General features: G+C 37.1%; 1 protein-coding gene across 1 annotated transcript in view; it reads right to left on the bottom strand.

Moving 5' to 3' along the window:
• The window catches only part of VWA8 (von Willebrand factor A domain containing 8), a 179,620-nt gene that overhangs the window by 147,385 nt on the left and 7,744 nt on the right, over positions 1 to 24,491 (bottom strand). The window contains exons 2-4 of the mRNA XM_050333094.1: positions 19,975 to 20,052; positions 10,747 to 10,877; positions 9,541 to 9,651 (exon numbers count right to left, since the gene is read on the bottom strand). Of these exons, the coding sequence (XP_050189051.1) occupies positions 9,541 to 9,651; positions 10,747 to 10,877; positions 19,975 to 20,052 (320 nt within the window). The remainder of the gene's footprint in view (positions 1 to 9,540; positions 9,652 to 10,746; positions 10,878 to 19,974; positions 20,053 to 24,491) is intronic.

The raw sequence follows: 24,491 nt of genomic DNA on the forward strand, positions 1-24,491 counted from the left end.
CAGTTTAGAAGCATAACTAACAACTGGCAAATTAGCCCTAAAATAAGTTTTGCACATTGTTATTAAGATGGAAATAATTCCTAATCATTAATGTATCTAATCCGGACACAGGCAAACACTATTGAAAAAAGGCACTCCTAAATCCTGATACACATCTGCAGATCAACCTCTTTTCTTAGAAAGACAGTATTTTTATATCTAGCCTCACAATCAGTATCTAAGGAGCATAGAATAAACCCATTAAAACAAGCAATAACCCTCAGATTATTTCTCTTCCACTGATCCACCAATTCTTTAAAAAAGCAAAGAATTTTGTTGTTGTTGTTCATTGAGAATATTATACTCTACTAACAGGCAACATAAAATATCCCTCTCCTTATCCCCTAAAATGCATACCAAGGACAAATTCTCTACTAACATTCTTCCCTAGGAAGGTCACCGGTCAAGTAAAAAATCTGCTCCAACCTGCTTGAATAGAAAACCTGAGTCTCCACCAGACAGTCCAATACCTGGCATGAACAAAATGCTACTTTGTCTAAACGCAGCCTGGAAATACAGCCAGAATACACTTTAACAAACAGTTTATTTGCCAAGCTGGTTGGATTCTGCACATTATAAGTCTGTGAAGACCTTATGACTGATTTTTACTAGGCAGAGGAAAGTACACATTCTGTTCATATGGTTTCAAAATATTTTGAGTATCCATAGAATCTTGTTGACTCATGTTGAGACACGCACACTATGGATGAAGGCTTGCTGAAATAACAGGCTTGCAGTATCAACACAAACCTCTTTCTTGAACTGTAGGACATCTGCTGTAGGGGTGACACTGCTGACAGTGAATGTTAGGAGTTATAAAAAAATCATTAACTTCAAGAAAGAAGATACTCTTCATTAGCAGTGCAATCTTGAGAAGCAGCCTACTACACTATGCTGACCACTGATCATCAGGATCAAGAACAGAGCTTGGAAACTGAAGTTTTCATTCAAAGTTTTATTTTTCAGGAAAATAAAATTTCAGAAGATATGCTACAAATTATCTTTGTCTACCTATATATACCTTTTACAATCAGCTTCAGGAAAGACTGAATGCACAACCATGTTTTTTTACTTCTTAATCAAAGACACCCCATAACAACGATCCTATGACCACAACCTGGGTTCTAATGTACTCTGACTGGCCTTCTACCAAACTGTGTTCATTTATTTATCTTCAAAGCCTATCTGAAATAATGGAAGTTTTTGTCCAGAATACAATGAAGTAATGCACACTTCATCTATCTCTAAAATTCTTAAGTCGTATAAAGTCTGCTCTTAGGACCAGAACAGCTGAACTAATCTCTCACTGAACTACACTATTTCTGCATTCTGATTAGTAATTAGTTTAGTAAGTTTTTGCTAGGCATACTACGAGGCATCCCCTGAGTCATTACTTCAGCTTTATCTGTACATTGATGGATTGGTATGGAAACTAAAATGCGATAAAAAAATTAGAGGAAGGAAAGTAAGTTTGCAATCTGCCACTGAAAATTGTTTTTTAAAAATGCTTCCAAGAAACAAATCTTCATAATTCTGTAATGAGAACCTGAAAGAGTTGCACTGCCTCCCTCTCTCATTAGCCTTATTTATTCTAAATGTTTAATATAAAACACAAATTTGACAGGGGGGTTTATATCATGCAACCTTGCTGATAAATCTGAGATTAAACATATTAATACTTGTTAAAAGGCCAAGAGGGATTTGTTAAATGTTTACTTTCAGATTTATTGTCACTACAGTGAGGCACTATTTTGCTCCTCAGAGGAGGACAGATGTTGCTGCCTCCCACCTGTGCTCCCAGGGCTCTGGAAGGACAGTAATCTGGATACCTGCTCCAGGGAATACCTGCAGCTACTGCAGGCTGGGAGCAGAAACCCTTCACACAGCACTGCTCTCACTGTAATGGCTTTATGCAACAAATACGTAATGCAGAATGCTTACCGCAGTTTCACACTGCACCTAAAAATATATATATTTTACCTTTAAAGGTAAAACCACCTTAGGAACAAGACAACTATAAGCAGACTTTCACTGACTTTTCTGTAGCTGAGCTCCTCCATTTGAGCAGTGCAAAATATAAGTGTAGGAAGTTGTAAACCCCAGTTTTGACATAAACCACATTGCATAAGCACATGGATGAAGTTATATAGTGTCAGAAACGATGAAGGACAGAAAAAAGCTCACCACAATGCACATACTGAAATGTATGAGAACTAATGAGGTAAGGATTCTTTATATCTGTAGCCTACATTTCAGATGTCCCTTCCAATGCAATATCTTGTTCCCACCACCCGCACAATATCCCATACAAACTCATCCACCCAATTCTTTCCATTCATTCCTGTATCTCATAAACATCACAACAATGTAATGTCCAGATGTCACTTATGATGGAAAGGGATCCTTAGCAACCATCTGTTAAAAACAACACAAAACTTTGGCTGGTTTTGAGCTAACATGATGCTGACTGCCTGCAGCAGGCTAACAGAACTTGAACTATTAAATTCATGGTACAGTTTGTTTTCCAGCGAAGGGAGGGAGATATTTGAGTCCCTGTAACCTACCATGCTAACAAATATCACAGAACTCAGAGGAAATTGATATCTTCTAAATTTATTTCCATGGGTCAAATACAATGAATCAAGTTTTTTAAATTTAAATTGTTAAAACTAACCAACAAGTAAAAGGTAACAGGAAAAGAAATGATAGAGATGCAGAATGGAATATGTTAGGAGCTTTTATTACTCATTTTATCAAGGAAGGAAGAGCACATTGATCAAAACTTGTAATTTACTGTAAATGGCTGACCTTATTCTCATACAAAGATGCAGAAGAACTAATAAGATAATTTTTTATAATATTTATATGAAAACAGCAAATCCTCTAGAAATTTAGAGGCAGTCTAAAGATCAACATACAAACACATGTCGGGGCAGTGAAGCGTACAAAATTGTCTCCTAGTGGGGAAACTACTTCTTTAAATTTTAAAGATATCTGTAAACAATGTCTACTTTTTTTCTAATATCTAATCTAAACCTCCTCTGGTGCAGCTTGAGCCCACTTCCTCTCATCCTGTCACTTGTCATCTGGGAGAAGAGACCTACCTCAGTCTTTCCACAACTCTTTTCAGGTAGCTGTAGAGAGCAATAAGGTCTCCCCTTAGCCTAAACAAACCCAGATCCATCAGCCACTCCTTATTCCAGACCCTTCATCATCTTCATTGCTCTTCCTTGGACTCATTTCAGCACCTCAATGTCCTTCTTGTAGTGAGAGGCCCAAAACTGAACACAGGACTCAAGGTATGGCCTCAACAGTGCCAAGTACAGAGGGACAATCACTTTCCTGGTCCTGCTGGCCACACTATTGCTGATACAGACCAGGATGCCATTGGTCTTCTTGGCCACCTGGACACACTGCTGGCTCATGTTCAGCTGGCTGTCAACCAGCACCCCCAGGTCCTTTTCCAATGGGCAGCTTTCCAGCCACTCTTCCCCCAGCCTCTAGGACTGCATGGGGTTATTATGATCCAAGTGCAGGATCAAGTACTTCGCCTCACTGAACCTCATACTGTTGGCCTCAATTCCTTGATCCAGCCTGTCCAGATCCCTCTGCAGAGTTTTGCTGCCCTCCGGTAGATCAATACTCCTGCCCAACTTGGTGTCATCTGCAAACTGACGGAGAGGGCACTCGATTGCCTCATCCAGGTTAACAACAAAGATGTTAAACAGGACTGGTCCCAATACTGAGCCCTGTGAAACATGATGGTGACCAGCCACCAGTTGGATGTAACTCCATTCACTACCACTCTCTGGTCATCCTGCCAGTTTTTAACTGACCACCCATCCAAGTCATGAGCAGTCAGTTTCTCCAGCAGAATGCTGTGTGAAATGGTGCCAAAAGCTTTAATAAAGTCTAGGTAAACAACATACACAGCCTTTCCATTATCCATTAAGTGGGTCACCTCGTCACAGAAGGAAATCAGGCTGGTGAAATAGGATCTGACTTTGACAAGCCCATGTCAGCTGGTCCTGATCCCCTGGTTGTCCTGTACATGTTACACGATGGCACTAAAGACAATCTGCTCCATGAACTTCCCTGGCACCAAGGTCAGGCTGACAGATCAGTAGCTCCCAGGATTCTCCTTCTGACTGTTCTCAGGCATCACCTTTGTAGTTGACCAGGACTGCTGGTAAATGATTGAATATGAAAAGACTTCCTCCAAAATAACAAAAACTATGTAGTAACATAAAGGCCTACTAAAGTCACATTCAACCAGTTTAAAAAAAAAATAAATTCTTTTTGAAAAATCACTGTTACCTTTTTACTTAAATATTTTTAGAATCTTATGCTAGTTGTTTAAAATGGAATTTATTTAATATAAAAATTCTGAATACATGACATTGAAAGATGACACACAGACCTACTATTTATGAAAAACGTGTAGTCTGTTTTTTGTTACAAAATTTTTCACTTTGCAGACAATGATAAACTACAGTTTTGTATTTTACAGTTTAGGTCACAACTATACTGAGTTACACATATTGCAACTGTGATGTTCAGGTTTTACTAAAATCAATGTAATAGTAACTAATGTTATTAGTCAAATTAAAAAGGTAACTTAAGAACTAATTCAACTCTTTTTTTCACTCTGTAATGGTGTAGAGGGTGACACCTTCACTATTCAGCCTACCTGCTGAGTTAATCAAGTGTTTTCTGGGTAGGTTTTACAGTGAATTTTCTCCTGTGAGGTTAGGAAAATTACAGGAGAGGTACTGTTATCCACTCCTTTTTTTATTAAAAACCCCACAAAAGACAGAGAAATTGCAGTATACCAGAGCACTGTCAGACAGGTTAGTTAGTATCCAAAGAGGGAATCCAGCTGTCTGCAGTTGTTAGTGTTTCAGTGAGGATGAATAGCGTGCAATGGTGAGCATCTAATTCATAATGCAACACCATGGTACAGAATGAAAAACAGCTAAAGAAAAAACTATTGAGTTTATTGGAATTTCAAATCAGAAAACTTGGCTAGAAAAGTTTACCCTAGGAAGTGAATCAGAACATAAGTATCTTAATGTGACAAGAACTGAAACAGTCTTTCATTTCACAGTCATTGATTTTTGCTTCTGCAGTCACTGATTTCAGCTTCCTCCCCACTTTTTTTTTTTTTCCATTTTTGAAGTACCACACGTCAAATGATGTTTTATTTCCATAACCCCTTACCCTAACGTGACAGTCAGGTGTTTTTGCAATAGTGCCTGCAAACTGTATTTACAAGAAATTACGTCCCCACACAGGTAGGGTCCTGCTATTTTAGTTGCTTTACAACAGGTATATTAGTACAACAGCATATTTACATCAGATACGTGAAACATTTTACCTCTTGGGCAGAGGCCAGACCCAGGAACAAGCAAACTGAGTTTTTTAACAGACTTACTAGTGTAAATACCTACATACAAAGAAACTTAGAGGGGGTTTATCTTCATTTTCTGTAACTCTTGTCTTTTGGACAAGAATAAGGGAGAAGGGTAATTTAAGTTTTTCTTCCTGTTGAGTAGCAAAATAAAAAGGAAATTAGGTACTTGACAGATATCTAAAAATTATTAAATTGGTTATCACTCAGAAATCACTTTGACTCAGAACACCATCCATCAAGTCCATATTGCCTATGGATATTATGACCCCACATATTACCAAGTATTGCTCTTTCCCCAATTGTAGGAAATATTAGCTGAAAAGAAAGTAAAATATACATGTAACTGACATAAACATAACCTCACACTTTTGATTTTAATCTGTCAGGAATTACAAATACACAGTCCTAATACTCCTCCACATTACATCACAGGCATTCATCTACATACACCCTATACATCAACACAAGATACCAGAGTCTGAACTACCAACCTAACAAATTCAGTTAAATACTGACACTTTTAGAAGCATGAAAGAAGTACTGCAAACGATTAAAACAAAATCCCTTCTCGAAGTTAGGAGGCTACTATACAGGGGTCCTCATCACACATTTCTTTTTTAGATACAAGACATACTATGTCAACATCAATAAAGATTAACTTCATCCAAATACTCTTGATTTCTACCTAATGTTTCCCTCTTTCTGCGTGCTGTTGGACAAAACAAGAAAATAAATAGTAACATTCACACTTTTGGAGTACTGCATTGCTTGTCTCTACTGTCTACAAACTTTGCTATCTCGCTCTTTGTTCTAGGTAGACAGATATGGCAGTGACAGTCAGTCAATGAAGTTACACTTTCTGACAATGCCTTTGCTGTGGCTAACCTACCAGCACACCAAAACCCCACTGTCACCTCCAAAGCAGTAAATTAATAAATCACAGAATTACATAATTCCCTCTCACCGGTTATTTTCTTAAAGCTGAATTACCCTTACACAGCTCTTTAGTGAGATATAGAAAGATTTTTATTTTTATCTATATACACAAACACATAAAAAATACATACATACTCTCAAATATGATTATAATCTCACTCTCAAATACTATTATAATTTCATTCAATTATTCTCATGTCTGATTTTATAGCTCCCTTTCTAATCTGCTTTGATTAAAGGAAACCAAATCCGAGTCTGTTTAATGCTACTCCAAGGGATTTCATATCATGTTTATTTTACAGACAGGATAGTTTAAACTGTCATTTCTGTCACTCTGGGTGTTGAATTGTTTGTTACAAGAAGTCTTTCAAGCCTTGTCAGGAGATTATTTTTCTGGTATCCCGATAATCAGTTTTATATTTTATCATTGTAAAACTGGTACAGTTAGAGATGTAAAATTATTGTATTAAAATGAATATCTTCACATAGTTCAAAGATACTCCAAAACAGTCTAATTCTGTATATGCAGAAATGACAGTGACATACATTTATATCCACTCAGTGGATGCAACTTAATCCACAAATCTTCAAAAACATGACATTTGCATTTGTCTTTTTTCAGCACATAATCATATGACATCTACATACTTATTCCAACCTCAGTTAATTTGATTGTCTTGAACAGAAAAGGCTGTACACTTTATTAAGTGGTTTGTGTTTAGGAAGTTTGCTTCATTTTATGCAAAAGCAGGAAGATACAGGGTAAACAAAACTGGGCATTTCAGACAACATCGTTTGTGACACAATCCTGGAGCAATACACCTCTCAAGCACAACAAAATGGCTTAGCTGTTCTCCCAAATGTATCTATTACACTAAAATAATGTAGGATTTCCTTAGATGTAATAATTGCTAATGCAGGAGCCTGTACTAATAAGAGTGTAAACCAGAAATGTGCCTTTTATGCCTTTACATACACAATAAAAATCTAATTCCTTAATTTTTGAAAAGGCAGTAGGTTGATATTGGAATCTTCATACTGGTTCAATGAAGTTGACCGCTCAACTACAAAGGAGTTACAGAAGGAGAAAACCACTCTGCAAGACAAGCTCTTCTATCAGTAAAAGCAAAATTCGAAGGTGCCATTTAAATATTTATGCAATATAAAGTAATTTTAACTAATTACTTGATATACAATATAATTAACCCATGCAATAAATTACAGAATAAAAACAAGACGTTACTTAATTAGCTCAGTAACAGCGATAATGACATTTTTGAGGCTTTTAACAGTGAATTACAGTTGAAAGCCAAAATAAATGGCCCAAGGTAAAGACTAGGAAACAGAATTTTCTGCTGTCAGTACTTGAATTAAAACAAATAATTCAACATTACCCCATTATAAATTCTTAATTGTACATTAGTTTAATAAGGAATGAATTTAGTAATACAATGTTTACCTTTCTTTTAATGGTCTCCTATTTCTGAAGTAAATAAACCCTTTTTCAGATATCTCTGTTACCTACCTAACTTCAAATCCGCCATTTGATTCACTCTAGTACTACGAAACGCTAATAGGCAAGAATATTTGATACACTGGTCCTTCAATATACATTTCAATAAAGAATTTCAGTAACTGCTTCCCAATCACCACCTTTCAAATCTATTTAAAATAACTGCAATTATGTTCAGTAACTTCATGTTAAAATACAGTAGATGTTTTGAAACCTTTAAGATAAAAATTTACAGAATTTAATCTGTGACTATTAAAGGTAGAGCTATAAGCAACAGTAATACCTTCAACAATCACTCAGAAAACTTTGCAAACCCTTCCAGGTCTGCAAACCTGACAATTCACTAAATTAAAGTTCTTTCTGGTCACAAGATGCCAGGTTTCATTACAGTATATCATTATTCAAAGTGTAAACTACACTACTATGTTAAGACTTGCATACAAAGAGCCTCATCTATCTTAAACAACAGCTAGGTTTTATTCAACCCACAGAATTCATACAGAGGGTGTTCTGGAAACCAGAGTTTGGAGCTTTGCTGTCTTCTCTTGGGTGTAATGAAGAGCAAGCATGAGATTCCACAGGAAAGGAAATGGTGTGTAAATCTGAAAAGCGGAGCATAGTATCTTCAGTCCCCCACATGAGTTCACCTTCTCTTTAGCTCAGCTACGCCACTTGGCTACCTAGAGATACCTTTCTCTATCTTCAAACAATTCATGGTCTGTGGTTTAAAGAAGAGTAGTGTCCGGCTTCTCTAATGTTCTGAATTGGTACAGCCATCTGCAAACCTCAAAATCATTAAATGAACTAATTAAAATTTAGGCACCAGTGTAACCTGTAAAACTTTATAGCTCAATAATAAAATGGAATAATTAGATCTATGATGGTTTTAAACACAAGTATGTACCATATTTTATGTATCCTTACCTAAAATGTAGAGTGAGAAAACTTCAGCTGGAACACCACTATCTACAAGATTCATTCTTTAAGTTTCCAATATTCTAAAAGTGTTCAACTAAATACCAGTTATTTATCTTCTTATTTTCCATTCAGAGCTTAAATATACATTGGCTACAAATACAATGAGTAAAACATGAACTGAGTAAAGACATCATGATTCGAACTGATTTTAGTACTTTGGTATCTTGCTAAAGGAAAGTCTTGGTCTGAAGAATCACTGTGCTGGATTCTGGTTAGAACCTTTTAACTGAAAATTTCTAACTCATTGAGGAAGATGGTAATCTTAGACCTTTAGTCTGGAAAGCTAATTTTCCTGAGTGTTCTTACTGGAGTGATCAGAAGATTCATTTCAGAAATACATCCAATGTGCTACAACTATTGGGGAAGAGACGTACCAAGGGTAGTGCCGATTTAACTTGCACAGAATGGGTCTTACTCCTCGTTACAGAAGAATATCAAAAATACCCTGCCTAAATCAACCCTGTAGTACTCTTACAAGATGGAGTAATCTCAGATTTGGGTAAAGACAACATTTTCGATAATCATGAGATCAAGAGTGCAAGACACTTTCCACTTGCATTAGAAACATGTTTATCCACGTACTAATTTTTCATCATATAAACCATTACTTCCTTCAAACTACTTGTAAACAACTATCAGGTGCTGCATGAGTGGAACTTGCCTGATCAAGATAAAAAGCACTACCATCTCGGATCTCTCGTCGTTGTTTGAGGTCAGTTTCTGTGGTGTCCCTCGACAGTGCAATATATTCAACCTCCCGCTTTGTTAGCTCCTGTGAACAACAGTCTAAAGTTATTACAAAAGCGAGACCATAACCTCAGTAAGTAAACTTTAAGTATAGGTCTAATGGTATATTTGTACAGAAGAGCTCCAGGCAGCAGCCCTTCTAATAGATCTCAAGTGCATAAAGTTAGTGGCATAAATAACAAGACACATTCTATGTCCCATGCCTGGATATCAGGTGTTTTTTAAGTCCTCTTTTTAGGTTATACTAAACTCTTCTCATTTATTTTAAAGAATACATCAAGCTACCGAGTAGTACATCTGGTTTGCCGAATTAAGAAATCTTTTCTCTCCTTTGCATAGTTCAAATCTTGCAGCTTTCTCCTCTATGCTTTACCTCTGAGAGCTAGTATTTGAATTAGTATCTTTTGATTTTTAAAGGAATGACTGATCTTTACGACAACGGTTTATACACCTCCATTTGTGATCCCTTGGCCCAGTCAGATTCCAGATATAGCTCATGGCAGACCAAGTCCTACCCACACCACTTTTGGAGGCAAACAACCCTCTCCTCCTGATCATTTAAGGGCATTGACTTTTTAAATGAGAAATTTTGTACATATTGCTCCCATGGTTCATACAGATGGATGTAGGCAAGTCCTTCCCACATTCTAAGAGAGGATCATACACGCATCTACTCTAATCACTCACAATAACTGTTCCCAAATGTTACTCAGAACACTTCTCTCCTAAATCCTTTCCTCCATTTCTTTTTTTAAGTAATGAAGTAAAATCGATTTGTTGTCTGTAACAGTAGGTAGATATCTTAATCTTCTAACATACATAATGCCGAGAACAAACTGTTTCTCCATTTGTGATAGCATATGGTAACACAGTTTTCCAACTCTTTTTTTTTTTTCCCCTGGAGTTTAAGCAGAAAAACATGTATTAAAATGTCTGTACTTTCTATTTGTCTATAACAAAAATTGAACTTTGGAAAGCACATTTATGGAAAAACTTATTTACCTCCTAAGTAGTTTGTTGTAAGATTTTCTAGGACTAACTTTTTACCATTTGTCTAATATAGAAATGACTAACTGACATTAATAACTACATCTCCAAGAATTTAAACCAACATACTTACCAGATACTGCATGGCAATAGATCGCCGGAGAGGCCCAGGAGGCCCAATAAGAAACACATCTTGGCCAAGAAGATCTTTCTGCATTATCCATCTTAAATGGTGGACTACAGACTGGGCCAGAGAATCTGTCACTTTGAAACACAAGATAAGAACACATTATTAAATTTTGAAAAGTGCTAGATACCTGACCATTCACACACCTTTTTGTTCCCATCTTCAAAAATAAAACGAAGACACAAAGATGTTCTTCCCTAAAGCTGGATAGCTGAAAAGCAGAGAATTCCATACAGAGTTTATATTAGACCATTTAATTTACATGTAAGTTTACACAGCTATCTCACCCACTGCTTTTTTCTCTGCACAACTTCATCCTTCAAAAAAACCAACCAAACATAAAACAGAAAAAAACTTGTTGATTCTTATTTCACATTAAACTGATTAACATAAAGATGTGTTTTTATTACTCAGTGTTGAGTGGACTTCTCAGCATCAGTTAATATAATATAAATACATTATTAATAATTTTTAAAATATTTATCATGCCTATATCTGAGTGTTTTTTTGAACTGGGATCTTAAAAAAAACCCAACAAAACAAAACAAAACTGTGATTGCACCAGACAAAGATTAGTGTTCAGGGACATACTTAATTTGTGTTTTTTTTAAAGACAACTCATTCCTGTTCATATTTTGACACAATAAACCTCAGAATTAAATTACCTAGGAACTGCAAACCTTGCCATATCACTACATTGATACCACACAGCTTCCAAAATTGTAATTAAAAAAACAACTCAGAGCAGATCTACTTACTTCTATTAAGAAATATAAAACTCATAATTTTAAAAAGCAATAACATGATTATGATTAAACTAAAACCTTGACCATATGTACACAAATGTTGGCAGCACTGGAAGTCATCATGCAGAAAGTGCACACTGAAGGAGGGCCATCATATTCCCAGAACAGTCCTTCACATATCCCCCAGCAAAGCCTGGCTCTTTCTCACCCACAAGCAAGAAGCACTAGTGCAGGAAGAGAAGGCAAACATAAGCAAGTCAGCAGGGAGATTAATGTATGCAGGTAGGTATATGGTTACTTTCAGAACAATCTGACAAGACCAATGATGAGGTTCTGAAAATGGAGGCTCAAGGGTGGAGAGTGGGATACTGAAGCACAGAAAGAAAGGAGCAACAAGCAATGAAATCTCTAAATTAATATTTAGTTATTTAGCTTTTTTTCAGTGTGATTACTGGTTGCAATTAGAAGCCAACATTTAAAAAAAAACAAGCTTTAGTGCTACATCAGCTTTCCTGACACAGGGGAAACAGTGCGTGCAGGGCAGAGTTAAGGAGAGCAAGCAATAGTGCCTCTCTGTTCTGAGGGGGTTCAGTTCACTTTCCATACCAGAATTAAAATTCATTTTTGTAAGATCATAGAAACAGCATTAAATGACTGTATGAGATTCAAGGAAGATTTTTCAAGTATAAAGGTGACTAAGGAAAACTTCGACAAAAACTTTAACTGAATGTTTTGGTCTTCGGTCTGGCACTCAGCAAATCCATGCGAAATCATCTACTTCCAGGGAAATCTACAATATCCTGACCACCAATATGAACAGGAATAGCATACACACATAGGTGGGCAATCTACCTACATGCATTTGGGTTGTCAGATTAATTGTAAACTAACATTCCAAGTTTGTTTTATTGTTTTGTTTTCTAAACAACTGTCAGTAGCATGCCCAGGATTAGCTTTCATATATGGTTACAGTAAGGTAACATGAATGCAAAATATTTTCTTCTTCACTGCAGTATTGCATTCCAAAAGTAATGCACATTGTACCACACACAACTGGTCAAATGCAAATAAATTCCTTCCTTTCTATAAGATTTTCAGGAAAATTAGGCAAGTTTCTACTAGATACATTCTTTGGAAAATAAAGGGTAATACAACACACCAGAAGAACTGCTCTGTCCAAACTATGCTACTGGACAGCTATGGAAATTTGAAAAGCATCACACAAACAAAAAGTATTATCTTAAAGGAACCAAAAATTTTAAGACAGATCTTACATTCATTATTACTTCTACCTGTATGAAGCCAATGTGCCTCTAGTGTATTTTTGTAATAGCTCTTCTGTACATTGTTCCAGATACTAAGTCTACTTCACTTTTCCAGTTACACCCTTCTAAAATCAGGTAACATTTTCTTTGTACATGCAGTCTATGCTACATAAACTATTTCCAAAGCACAGTAGTTTTTCAAAAGCAACCTCAGATGTACATATACAGTATCTTGTATATTATTTATATACATTTAAACTACTTATACTGTGTTCTCTGCATTGCAATGTTTGTGAGTTTTCTCTAACATGACTTGAAAAAAAATTCCTCTCTATTCAGGAACTATATGTCAACTGTACTACAAGTATCATGTAACCATTTTCTATGATATTTAGAATATAGGGGAAATTCACTGAGGAAAGCATCAGCAAGCATATTACAGCAATTTTTATTAATTATCCAATGAGTCACACAGCATCTAATGCAAACTGGGTTTGCACAATCTGTTTAGTGGCACTCTGCTGATTTGCAGTAGTTAAATAGCAGGCCCTATATTCTTAATCTGCAGGATGGTGCGTAGGAAGCCTCCACAGTGTATTCTCTAAGACCATCTGGCACATGCAGGAGAGTAGTTGGTGCTACAATTTGCTATTCCCGTGTACCAAGGACAGACATGGAAAGAAATTGCATTCTATTGATTTGTAATATGTGATAAGTAGGACAGTACCTAGCAGAATCTGCGCAAACATTCTGTAAAGTGAGCAGTTGAAGCTGAATGGAGAAATCCCCAAAATAAGAAACGTAGAAAATGTTTTAGATAGATTTTGAAGCAAACACAGCAGCTGCTCCTGTTTGATCCACAAATCAGCTTTTGATAAAACCAAGATTGAAATGGCTATGCTAGCCTCAGAAATTTTCTGGTTCACTCATACTTAAATTCTTGGCAGATGCTACACTCACTGAAGCCATAAGATTCACTGGAGATAGCAGACAGTATCTGCTGGCAAGTCCTCGTGTCCCAGCTATAGAAGAAATCTCATAAATAAGGAGACACCTAACTCTTCCCACTGTTCAGACAGTTAAGTGAACTGATTCCCAAAAATATCTATTCCAAATGCAGTATAAAATACAGCAGAACTCATGCCCCTGTATGACTCTAGTTTGATCACTCACATAATAACAAACAGGCACTCAGAAGACATCAGTATATATGACTTTCAACAGAATAAAAGTCCTCTGCATACCCTGAACCTTCACTATAATGCATGCTCAGACTCTGAAAATTTCTCCTTTTTTTCAGGAGAGGAAAAAACTCATGACAGGAGAAAGATTTTCTTGTCTGAATACCAAGGGGGTCCTTTAGCTGTCCACAGCAGTCTGCAGTACATCCAGCAAGGGGGCAGCTGCCATAAAATACAGTTACAGGAGAAGGGAAGAAGGAGGGAAGTCTTTGTCTAAAAACATAAATACATTTCAAAAAGGAAATTTTTATTTTATTTTTTAAATTAGCCCACTGAGACTCACTTCACAGCTTGTTCAGGCTGGGGGTCAATGAAGACAGACAGTGGGTTGGCCAGGAGAGAGTGGAGAAGCCAGCATGGTCAAGGTGAAGAGGGAGTCACTCCTACGTGGTATGCTTTCAGTGGCTGTCATTTAGCACTTCACAAGTAAAACATTGCTGCTCTTCCCATTTTATGGTGATGCACAGAGCCCAAAGAGTTGTCAGTCTCATAATGTGGTTACATCACAGACAGTTTTCACTGGAATACTGTGTTTCCTCATAAATTTTTCATGGAAACTGTCTTCATTCCAAAAATTTTTGTTCTTGTGGTGGTAAGGAAACAAGTTGCGAGTCTTTGCAGAGGCTTAGAAAGGGGAAAGTTCTTGGATGAGACCATAAACTCATAGATTAACTTCTGTGAGTTGATTGCTTCCCAGGAAGGTATTAGTTCTACATAGATAAATCATTTTTCTCTATATAAATTAAAAGACAATATAAAGGAAATATGTAAAACCAAATAGCTTTCTGGAAGAAACCCTGAATGGGATTCAGAAGACTAAGTTTCTCCTAGTAACACATAAACATGGAATAAATGAAACTATTCTTAGCTGGATGTACATAGTCAGAGCAATTATCAGACTCCAACTGGAGGGACATACTGTGTCTGCTTTTAGGTGCAACTGCTCAGTCCAGCACTGAAAAGTATGAGAGATTCTAGAAAAATTCAAGAAAAATTATCAAAATAAATTGGAATTCAGTTCAGAAAATAAATAACTGCCTTCCAATATGCAAGACAGAACCCTCATGAAGAAAAAACTTATCTGTACATCATGGTTATGCTAGATAAAATGACACCCAAGGGAACTAAAAGTATGCCCCAAAAGACCTAAATGAGGTATTTGAACAAGATTTTGTCACAAAAGAATCATTAATTACTGGAGCAAAGTGTGCACAGAAGTTGTGAAATCCATGTAATCATCACATCTTAAGAACAAGGAGGACAAACATCTCTCAGGAATGGTTCGGATTCAGCTGACCTTGCTTTGAGGCACACGGAACAGTGCAGATGATTCTCTGGGCTCCACCCAGACCTTCGCTGTAGGTTTCCATGTCCCCATATCTCCATGTGCCTCACTCTCAGTACAGACAAAATGGGGATAATGATGGAAAATGTTCAGAGCTCTACTGACATAAAGACTACTATTTCAGATTCTGGATGAGGTCGTAACACCCAAGTAACAGTTGGAAGCCTACGTGAAAACTCAAAGTGTTAAAATAATCACCACCTCTAATAGCAGACATCTTCCCTGAGGCTAGGAATGAAGAAATCACAGAATATTCTCAGTTGGAAGGGCTCCACAAGGGCCATGGAATCCAACTCTTAAGTGAATGGCCTGTACGGGGATCAAACCTGTAACCTTGGTGATATTAGCACCATGCTCTAACCAGCTGAGCTAATCTCAGGAACTATGCAAAGATTCAAATTTTTGTTAGCACACCCTTACAGTCATACTGCAATACAACCTGTCTCTGTAATGTGCTGCACTCTGACACTCAAATGTAAAGAAGAATGAACACACATTCCAGCGCAAATCTGAATCTATTCTGAGCAAAAACTGAGCATAAACTTGTCCTGGCTTCAGTATGTGCTGCACACCATTCTGTGAAACAGACATAGAGACACCTTACTCTTTTGGTGAAGAATAAATAAACAGAAACTGCTGGCACTAGTGAGCCTATTATTGAGAAAAAATCCCAATTTCCTCAACAGTAGAACAATTTCAAGCACAGAAATCCATTTAGTGTTACCTTTTTCATATTTCATTATTATATGCACAAACATTCTGTTTAAATTCCTCACAACAATTACTGTTTCATATATTTCAACTGAAAAAAGACTAATGGAATTTCTAACTTAATCCCTTGTATACATGCACGTCCCTTTTGATCACACACTGAGGAGGGTGCTCAGACTCAGGACATCTAGCCCAAAACCATGCACTGTTTGAAATTAATCTTCCACAATTCCATGCAATTGCAAGTAACATGACTACAGTCTCTCAAATGCACTTGCACCTGCAAAGCCCTGTTGCAAGAGAACATCCCTTTTCCTGTCTTAATGAGGATTTGCCATCATCAAACAAAGTGTCCTGGAAGAGCTGTGTTAGGAATCATTTTGTCAGGATTAATAAATACATGAAATGTCTTTTTCATAACATTTCCAGAAACCAGTAAGGAAAGGAGTGCACTGACATAAATCCAACATTAAAAATAAAAAAAAAAAAGTGTGTTCTTGCAATTCAATTTCAGATCTAAACTATCACAGAAAGTCATACAAAGTTTCTCCAAAGTATAATTAGAGATACAATCGTGCTTTCAGGCATGGTGAGACTTTTAAAATGTAAGGGTTTATTTTTACTGATAAAAGAACGAGTAGTGCAAAAATAAGTGCCCTCTTTCCAGAATGTGTCAGACAGTTATGACAGAAATCCCATTAACAAAATTCCCTTGTGTATGACTCATTTTCCTTGTCACTTTTAAAGAGAATTCAGATTTTATGTACCTTTAATTATCATCTTCCAAGAAAAAGCCATTTGCCAACAACAGCAAAACAAATTAATATTTCACATTAACACACAAAATGGAATATTTCATACAGAACTTGCTAGGTACCTTGCATAAAACATGAAAAGCAAACACACGAAAACATAGGGCAACTAGCAATGCCTATCCTATCTGTTTCTGCAAAATATAATAAAATCAGTTAACAATCAATCTAATTTGATAAGACAAAAAAAAATAAATATTTTTGTAGCAATTATGTGACAAAATGACAAATGTGAAGTTTTGTAGGTATTTAACGCATTTACATTCCTCATTGTATTATGATTTCTTCAGATTTTTAAAGCTACTTTTAAGCCTAGAATAATAATGCTGAGTTGAGAATAAGTTATAACATCCCTAAAAGGTGTTGCAAATTATAGATATGAACTTTCAACATCACTACATTTTAACATGGCTTTTATGTGGAAGCAAAAAGCAGAAACATTTTATTTTACATAAAAGATGGGCTAGAAAACAATATGGTATGCAATACTAATAAATGAACCGTAACTGCTTCAATTCCCTCCTGCTAGTTCTTACTCCACTACAACCATTGCAATCTCTGAGACCTTTTCAGGAATATTTCCCACTTATGCAGATAATCTAATTATTTCTAGTCTTAGTTTAAAAGAAATCATTTAAGTACTTTTCTCATTTAAATGTAATATTAATTACTAGAAAATTTCAAAATACATGACATTTTAGTTTATAAATTAGTACATATATGCATAAATTGTGTTCATCTGTTTTACATCAAAACAACTTGTACCCACAGCAACCATTCAAAATAGAGAAACAAAAAGTACTCTTAAAAGAACAAAAAAAAGCGTTAAATAACACACATATTCTCTAAGTATCTCGCAAAGAGATAATAATCGATATGGAGTAAATACAATGTACTTCACTTCAGGGATATAACTTTGTTCTCCATAGTAACATTACCAAAGAACTTAAACACTAAGGAATAAAAAAAGGTCCTAAGTTGAAATATACAAAGAAACTGTATTTAAGTATTTGAAATATATTTTCTGCTATTAAATACGTTAGTATTCTACTTTACTAAATTTTAACTCATTTAATAGTTAAGTTTACAAGCAAAGTTTTGTACCTTAAGTAATCCTACGGTCAGTACATTAATACTGATGAACAACAGTATTCCAAGCATGACACAGGCTCCTTTCAGTTATGATTACAAAGAGAAACAACTAATAATATATATGTGCTAATAAATGTTACATTTAGTCTTGATATCAGATTTTAGCTAAGATCTCCTAATTCTGTAGAGTTCCATGTTTAATAACCTTTTTGCTATCAGTTTTCAACCACTTTTTCTTTCTTATAATCATTAACTACAAAAATTTCTCCTTTGATTCTTCCAAATGCTTTTATAATTCTCTTACCTTCTCAGAAAGAGATGTTGTTAGAGTAACTTACAGTTAACATTTAACTTGCTGAAAAGTGCAGATTGGACAAAATGTAATTGCGACTGGGAAGGCATTCTTAAAATTAACATATTCGGGACAGCACATAAAACCAGAAAGCAAAACAATCTACAAGAATTATAAATTAAGTGAAATGGATCACATCAGTCATTAGCATAGACAACCGATGTAATTTGTGATCAAAATGAGAAAAGAAGCATAAAAAATAAAGGGTGAAAAGCAAAAATTTATCATTTAAGGAGCTACAAAAAGTAGTAATACAGAGCAGCATATGAAAAGTAATAATACAGAGCAGCATTTCTCAACTGTTTGGCTGCATTCCCAGGGAACTCACGAGGTACGGGAATTGTCATTATAGTCTAAAACAGAAACGCTTTCCTCATAGGCTACCCTGTTACAGCAAGGGCTGGCACATGGCACTGGAAATTTTTGGTACCTTAGATCACCTGGTAGGGAAGTGACAGTGTGATGCCTACTGGGGTATGAGAATTAAGCAACCCACAATCCAGATGCAGATCAGTGATCTGGCCCACCAGATCACTGGTAGATTTCACGTAAGTCAGACTGAAAGCAAACCAAACCTTCCTCTCTGGATTGCTCTCTGAGCAACCTAATCTACACTCACTTTTCATCTGTAGACCCTTTCAAGCCCAGCAAGGACAGTAATTGGGAGTTCTTGGTGCTTGTCCTTGTCTAAGCATAGTATAAGACTTGCATACCCCTTCAGAATGCCACATGTACTTGGTTTTGGTCTGCAAATTTATCTGAATGGAAATATCAGGTTTCAGTGAATGTTTTTTAAATTGCATTTTGGACATCCAGCAGCCTACATGTGAAAGTGTTGAACAAATGGCAACTGCTCATTTTGGATCCTCAGGAAACATTTGCCTGTACTGTACTACGAAATGCCACAACACAAGCATGATTCACTTGCTGATCCATGGTGCAAAAGAAAAAGCTCAAGAAGCGTGTGTCCTCAATCAACAATCAGGAAATAAGGATGGCTGCAAATCCGTGACATTTTTAACAAGGTATCAAAACATAATGTGAATTAATTGTAAGTACATGTGTGTGCATTGTTAATGTGAGTAACTGGCTGCATCTTTTGTATTTGATAGCATTTTTCATCACTATGCAATTGACTTCTCATTATCTTGATGGATTGCAAAGATCTGTATGTTTGCTGACAACAATAACGTGACAATCTGGGAATACTAAATATCACAGTAGAAAAACCACCATACATCTGCCAGACTCCTAGGACATATAATCATATTGCAACTGAATGATAATTCTAAACTGCCACAGTTTTATGATGAAACAATTTGAGATTATTTTTAGAAGTAATTTCTGGATAGGAATCCTTTTGAACAAAATAATTAAACATACACAAACTATCCCACTGACCAGTGGAATAAGTTACATTCAAAATTAAGAGATTCCTATACAACCAGTTGACTAGAGATATACTCAGCAAAGACAGCCTTCCCCAAAGTTCCTGTTTTTTCAAAATATATTTCTTAGATAATTTCAGTAAAGTCTGTGGGGTGATTGAGTGACTAGAAGTTTTCTGAATAAAGCCTGGAACCTCATTCAAAAGGAAAGCAGATTCTTACTGTAGTTCTGTGGAACAAGTTCTGGGTTCTTCGGTGTTTTGAGTTTAAAAGACACATCCCCAATAGTGACGGTATCACCTAAAAAAAAAAAAAAAGAAGTCTTTTAGTTCTCAGATACTTCAGATACTTTTTAAAGGTCCTTAAAATTAAAAACATAGGCCTGCTGTGGTAAGGTTGACTGTGTGTTCACAAAGCAGCCTCTAACGTGTTTGTATTTATTAATTAGACTCTGCTGTTTTTCCATAGATCAGGTAACTGGAAAATTTACATTTAATTAATATTCCTTCACTGTTTTTTTTCTTTTGGTATAACCATACATTACTTTTTTGGGACATATGGAATTCAAGCTCAGTGTAGAATCCCATTCCAGCTACCTTGTTGACTTACTGAAATTAAATCTTCAGCACATTTGCCAGCAAAACTAGCAGTGAGAAACACTTGTAGGGGTGATGATTTTCCTGAGCTTTCAAGCAGCCTGCAACAGTATTCATTGGAAGTACAAAATGACATATTCATGCCAGTGGGCTCTTCCTGCACTCCCTGACTAGATGGCTGCAGAACCTGGAACCTTCCCAAGGTTCGAGTGGTCTCAAGCATTTCTTCCTCTGGATTTTGCCAAACCTAGAGCATCTAGACAGTTTACTTACTGGTCTCTTACTAGAAACTGCCTATCTTACCTATCTTTCTGCAACCACAGGCTTGAATTAAATTGCAGGGCATGCCCTGTGTACTTTCTCGTGAAAATCAAAAGTGAAAACTAGTTTGCAGTCAGGAAATGGGTGAGCACCAAGGTAGCAGCAGTCACACCGAAAAACAGCACAACACCCAAACCCAAAGAAAATGAGTTGTAGACTGGAAAAAAAAAAACCCTTCAGGTTTGTTAGAAGAGACAATCCGGGCTACATAAATGAGTTCAGAAGTACCACGAAACTAAAATTACTCTAGTCAAATGATGTTTTTTCCATGACTGTTGCTGAAGATAACGCCACCTCCAGTGCTCAACAGACACTGCAGTGTCTATGAGGATGGAGAGGATTATTGGAGACTGCTGCACAAAAGTGTAGTTTTGCCAGAGCACTCTGACTGCACTACCTTTCCATGAACTGAGGCCAAGTTTTGGAACTGTCTCTTGTGTTTTTCTCAAAAAGAAGATGTAGAAAGTATAGAGATAACAAACAAGATCCAACTCTAAAATCTCTCTCGTAGATCTGCCCCTTGTCCTACTCTATCCAAGAGAACCCAGTCTACAGCACTGTGGAAGGAGTCAAACATTTTGGAAGACAAATGCTGGAACCAGAAAGGGAAATGCTGAAGAAACCACCTGCCCAAATTAACAGAGGCAACTAAAACTCCTCCCATACATATAGTAGCTCTCCTTTCAGTTAGCAGTGACTGTAGTTTTGCACTCAAATGACGTTTTCTTCCAGCACACCCAGATGTTACAGCTCATCTCACAGGACTGAGAATCCCCAGGTTCTGACATGACTCACACAATCCATGGGAAAGGTTACACGTTTAGGACTAGATTTATAGCAGCCAGAGGAGAATCACCTACAGTAACAAACAGGAAGCAGTGAAGAAAGGATTATAGCTGATTTCCTCCCAAATCGAAGGGCCTGACTTGCCAAGACTGGGATTCACAACCTGACATACGTGCCTGATCATGGGTCTTTATGTTGCTTCTGAAGTATAAATAATCAGGGTCCCATTTTTTCCCTAAAATATTGGCAAAAGATAGTAAGCTGGTTACTATTCTCACATTTTATGCAACAATACAGTGCTCCAAAGGCTTGCCAGAAAGTGGGAGACAGGTAACAGCAGTACTGCCATATAAAAGACGAACAAGAATTCATGCCTGGTCCTAAGTGTAAGCAGCACCAAGCAGTTCCCACTCTCCATGCTAGAGCTAAGCACTCTTCTTTGTTTGATCTGTGCAAAAGCCCAGACACCGAATGGTCCCAGATAGAGCTGGTCTAAGCTAAGAATTAGGCAGCTGTCCAGGGCTATAGCTAATTTTCTGGCCTTTGCTGCATTTGCATTTCAAATGCACCAAAGAGTACTATGCCCTCTTCAGTCTGGTGCATTAAAATTCACTCCAAAACAAAGTCCTGCATCAGCATAGGGCCCTGGCCCCATTCTGGGAACTGTTACATAAATTAAAGAGTCACTGAACAACAGACACAAGCACTGCAGGGAATAAAATCTAGTCTTTGGCTCTCCTAGTGTTTTGCCCATTACTTTAAGTTTTAAACTAAGAAAAACTATTATTGTCTAAACATTATCTCCTTTCCTCTTTCTTCTGTTGCAGCTCCAATCACTTTCTCACCAGGAAACAACTAAAGAGGATTGCAGCAGGGCACCAACATTTTTGCCTTCACACCTTTCTAATCTGGGCCACTCATGGTGATGGGATGAGGGGAAGCACTATGAGGAGCAGCTGAGGTCACCTGGCTTGTTCAGCATGGAGGACAGAAGACTGAGAGGAGACCTCATTGCAGTCTGTAGCTTCCTCCTGAGGGGAAGGGCAGGGGCAGGAACTGATCTCTTCTCTGTGGTGACCAGAGAGGTACGAAGCTGTGTCAGGGGAGATACAGGAAAAGGTTCTTCACCCACAGGGTGCTCAAGCACATGGTATGATTTTTGAGATGTCCTATGCAGGGCCAAAAGTTGGATCTCAATGATCCCTGGGGGTCCCTTCCAACTCAGGATATTCTGATTCTGTGAAAATGTCTCCAAGTTGATGAAAACACCCTAGGACCTCACTGCCTCCTGCAAAAGTTGACACCTCTCTCATTAGCTCAGTTAGGAGGAATTTTAACATTCTATAAAGAGCAGGTTGCCTTACATATCCTTAGGAAATTAGTGACAGTTTATTTTCTCTCCATTCCCCAGACAACACGCAATGAGACAAGAGTATATGATTAATTAGCTCCTAGCTGAAATCACCAAATCACCTCAGCTCAAGTTGTAAAAACTCTTTTGTGCATACAGTCTTCCAAAACACAGTAAGGACAAGATGCTGAAACAACAAGATGTCAGACTTTTTCAATACATTGGAATGATGATGTCAACTACAGGATAGAATCTCAATTACACAGTTTATTAGCAAATAAGCTAAAAAGCCTTAGTTGACTTCCTGCACTCCCTTAAAAAAAAAAAAATCACAACTGAGTTTGGTCTAGGTGAAAAACGGAAAATCCATCTCTTCTGGTGGTATTTATGTCAGTCCCTGGCAAGCTAATCCTTGATCAACACACCTAACCATGTCCAAAAATCCCACAGGTATTCCAGCCATCAGTGGACTCTACAAACTTTCATTAAAAATGGGCTGGGAGGGAACTGTATGTAAGATGTGGTGAGAGCTGAGCCCACAAAATCCCTAGCATATAGGCAGGGTATTCATCTTTTAATAAGTTTGTTGCCTTCAGCTTGCATCTGTCCAGAAACCAAAAATATTAGCAGTGTTAAACAGAACTTCAAGCAATACTAAAACAAGACAGGAGAGTCCATTTTCCTAGCTAAGTGAGTACAGGAAGGATTAGCCCACTAATCTTATCACACACTTCCGCCTGGGCTGTATTTTCTTGTCTCAATTTTTTTCTTCTGTATTTGCTTAAAAACTCATGTTTGGTTGCTCCATTTCCACTGCATTTCCAAACTCTTTGAACTGATGCCATTCCAGACAGGCTCTTTCCACTGTTTCACCAGCTGGAAAGGAACTGATAACAGTCTTCTTGATAAAATGGTAGAGTTAAATCAGCAAGACTCGTAATTTGAGAACACATATCCCACATTATTTGACTATGTGGCAAATTATGGAATAGCCTATATACTCCAACCCATCTCACAAACTACTACCACACTACTGCGGACAAGGGCTATACACACAGGAGTTTGTGATGGAGATTTTGTAGCCTGTATCAGGCTTGCTTAGGTAGGCAGTGAAGATGTGCTCCTTCTTTCATGTTTCCCACTCAGAAAACAGTAATCTTAGATACCACAGTCTATGGGGAAAACAGTGAGATACAGAGTCCAAGGTACACAAAGAGATATGGCTACTGAAACAGGACCAGCACCAAATAAGCCAGCACCCAAAAGGTAAGGGGAAGATCTCATTCACAGGGCAAACAACATACAGAGAAAGTGGGTCTTATAAGAGCCCATGCAATATGGGTCAGAAATTGGCAGCACATAAAGATCATGACCCAATAACAGAACTCTGAAGAGACTCAGTGAAGAAAAGTAGATATGAAAACAGCCTCAATACATACAATGAGCTCTTTCTCCTGCATCTGGAATAGAAAGGTGTGAATTGCATCTCTGGTAACATGGAAATTCAAACATGCACAGTAACTGCACTGCACTGAACTTGATATGTTCTCTTTTTTAGACCTACACTTCAGGACAGAAACAGTATCAATATCTATATCTGCTGTTTACAGTAACTGAGAAGGAAGGGCTCTTCAGGTGTGCAGGCCTATTTCTTCTACTGAATCCACTGTGGGCTGGTCTACTGA

The sequence above is a fragment of the Myiozetetes cayanensis genome, unplaced genomic scaffold (assembly GCF_022539395.1).
Source record: "Myiozetetes cayanensis isolate MyiCay16 unplaced genomic scaffold, myiCay2020 scf5-8, whole genome shotgun sequence".
NCBI lineage: Eukaryota > Metazoa > Chordata > Aves > Passeriformes > Tyrannidae > Myiozetetes > Myiozetetes cayanensis.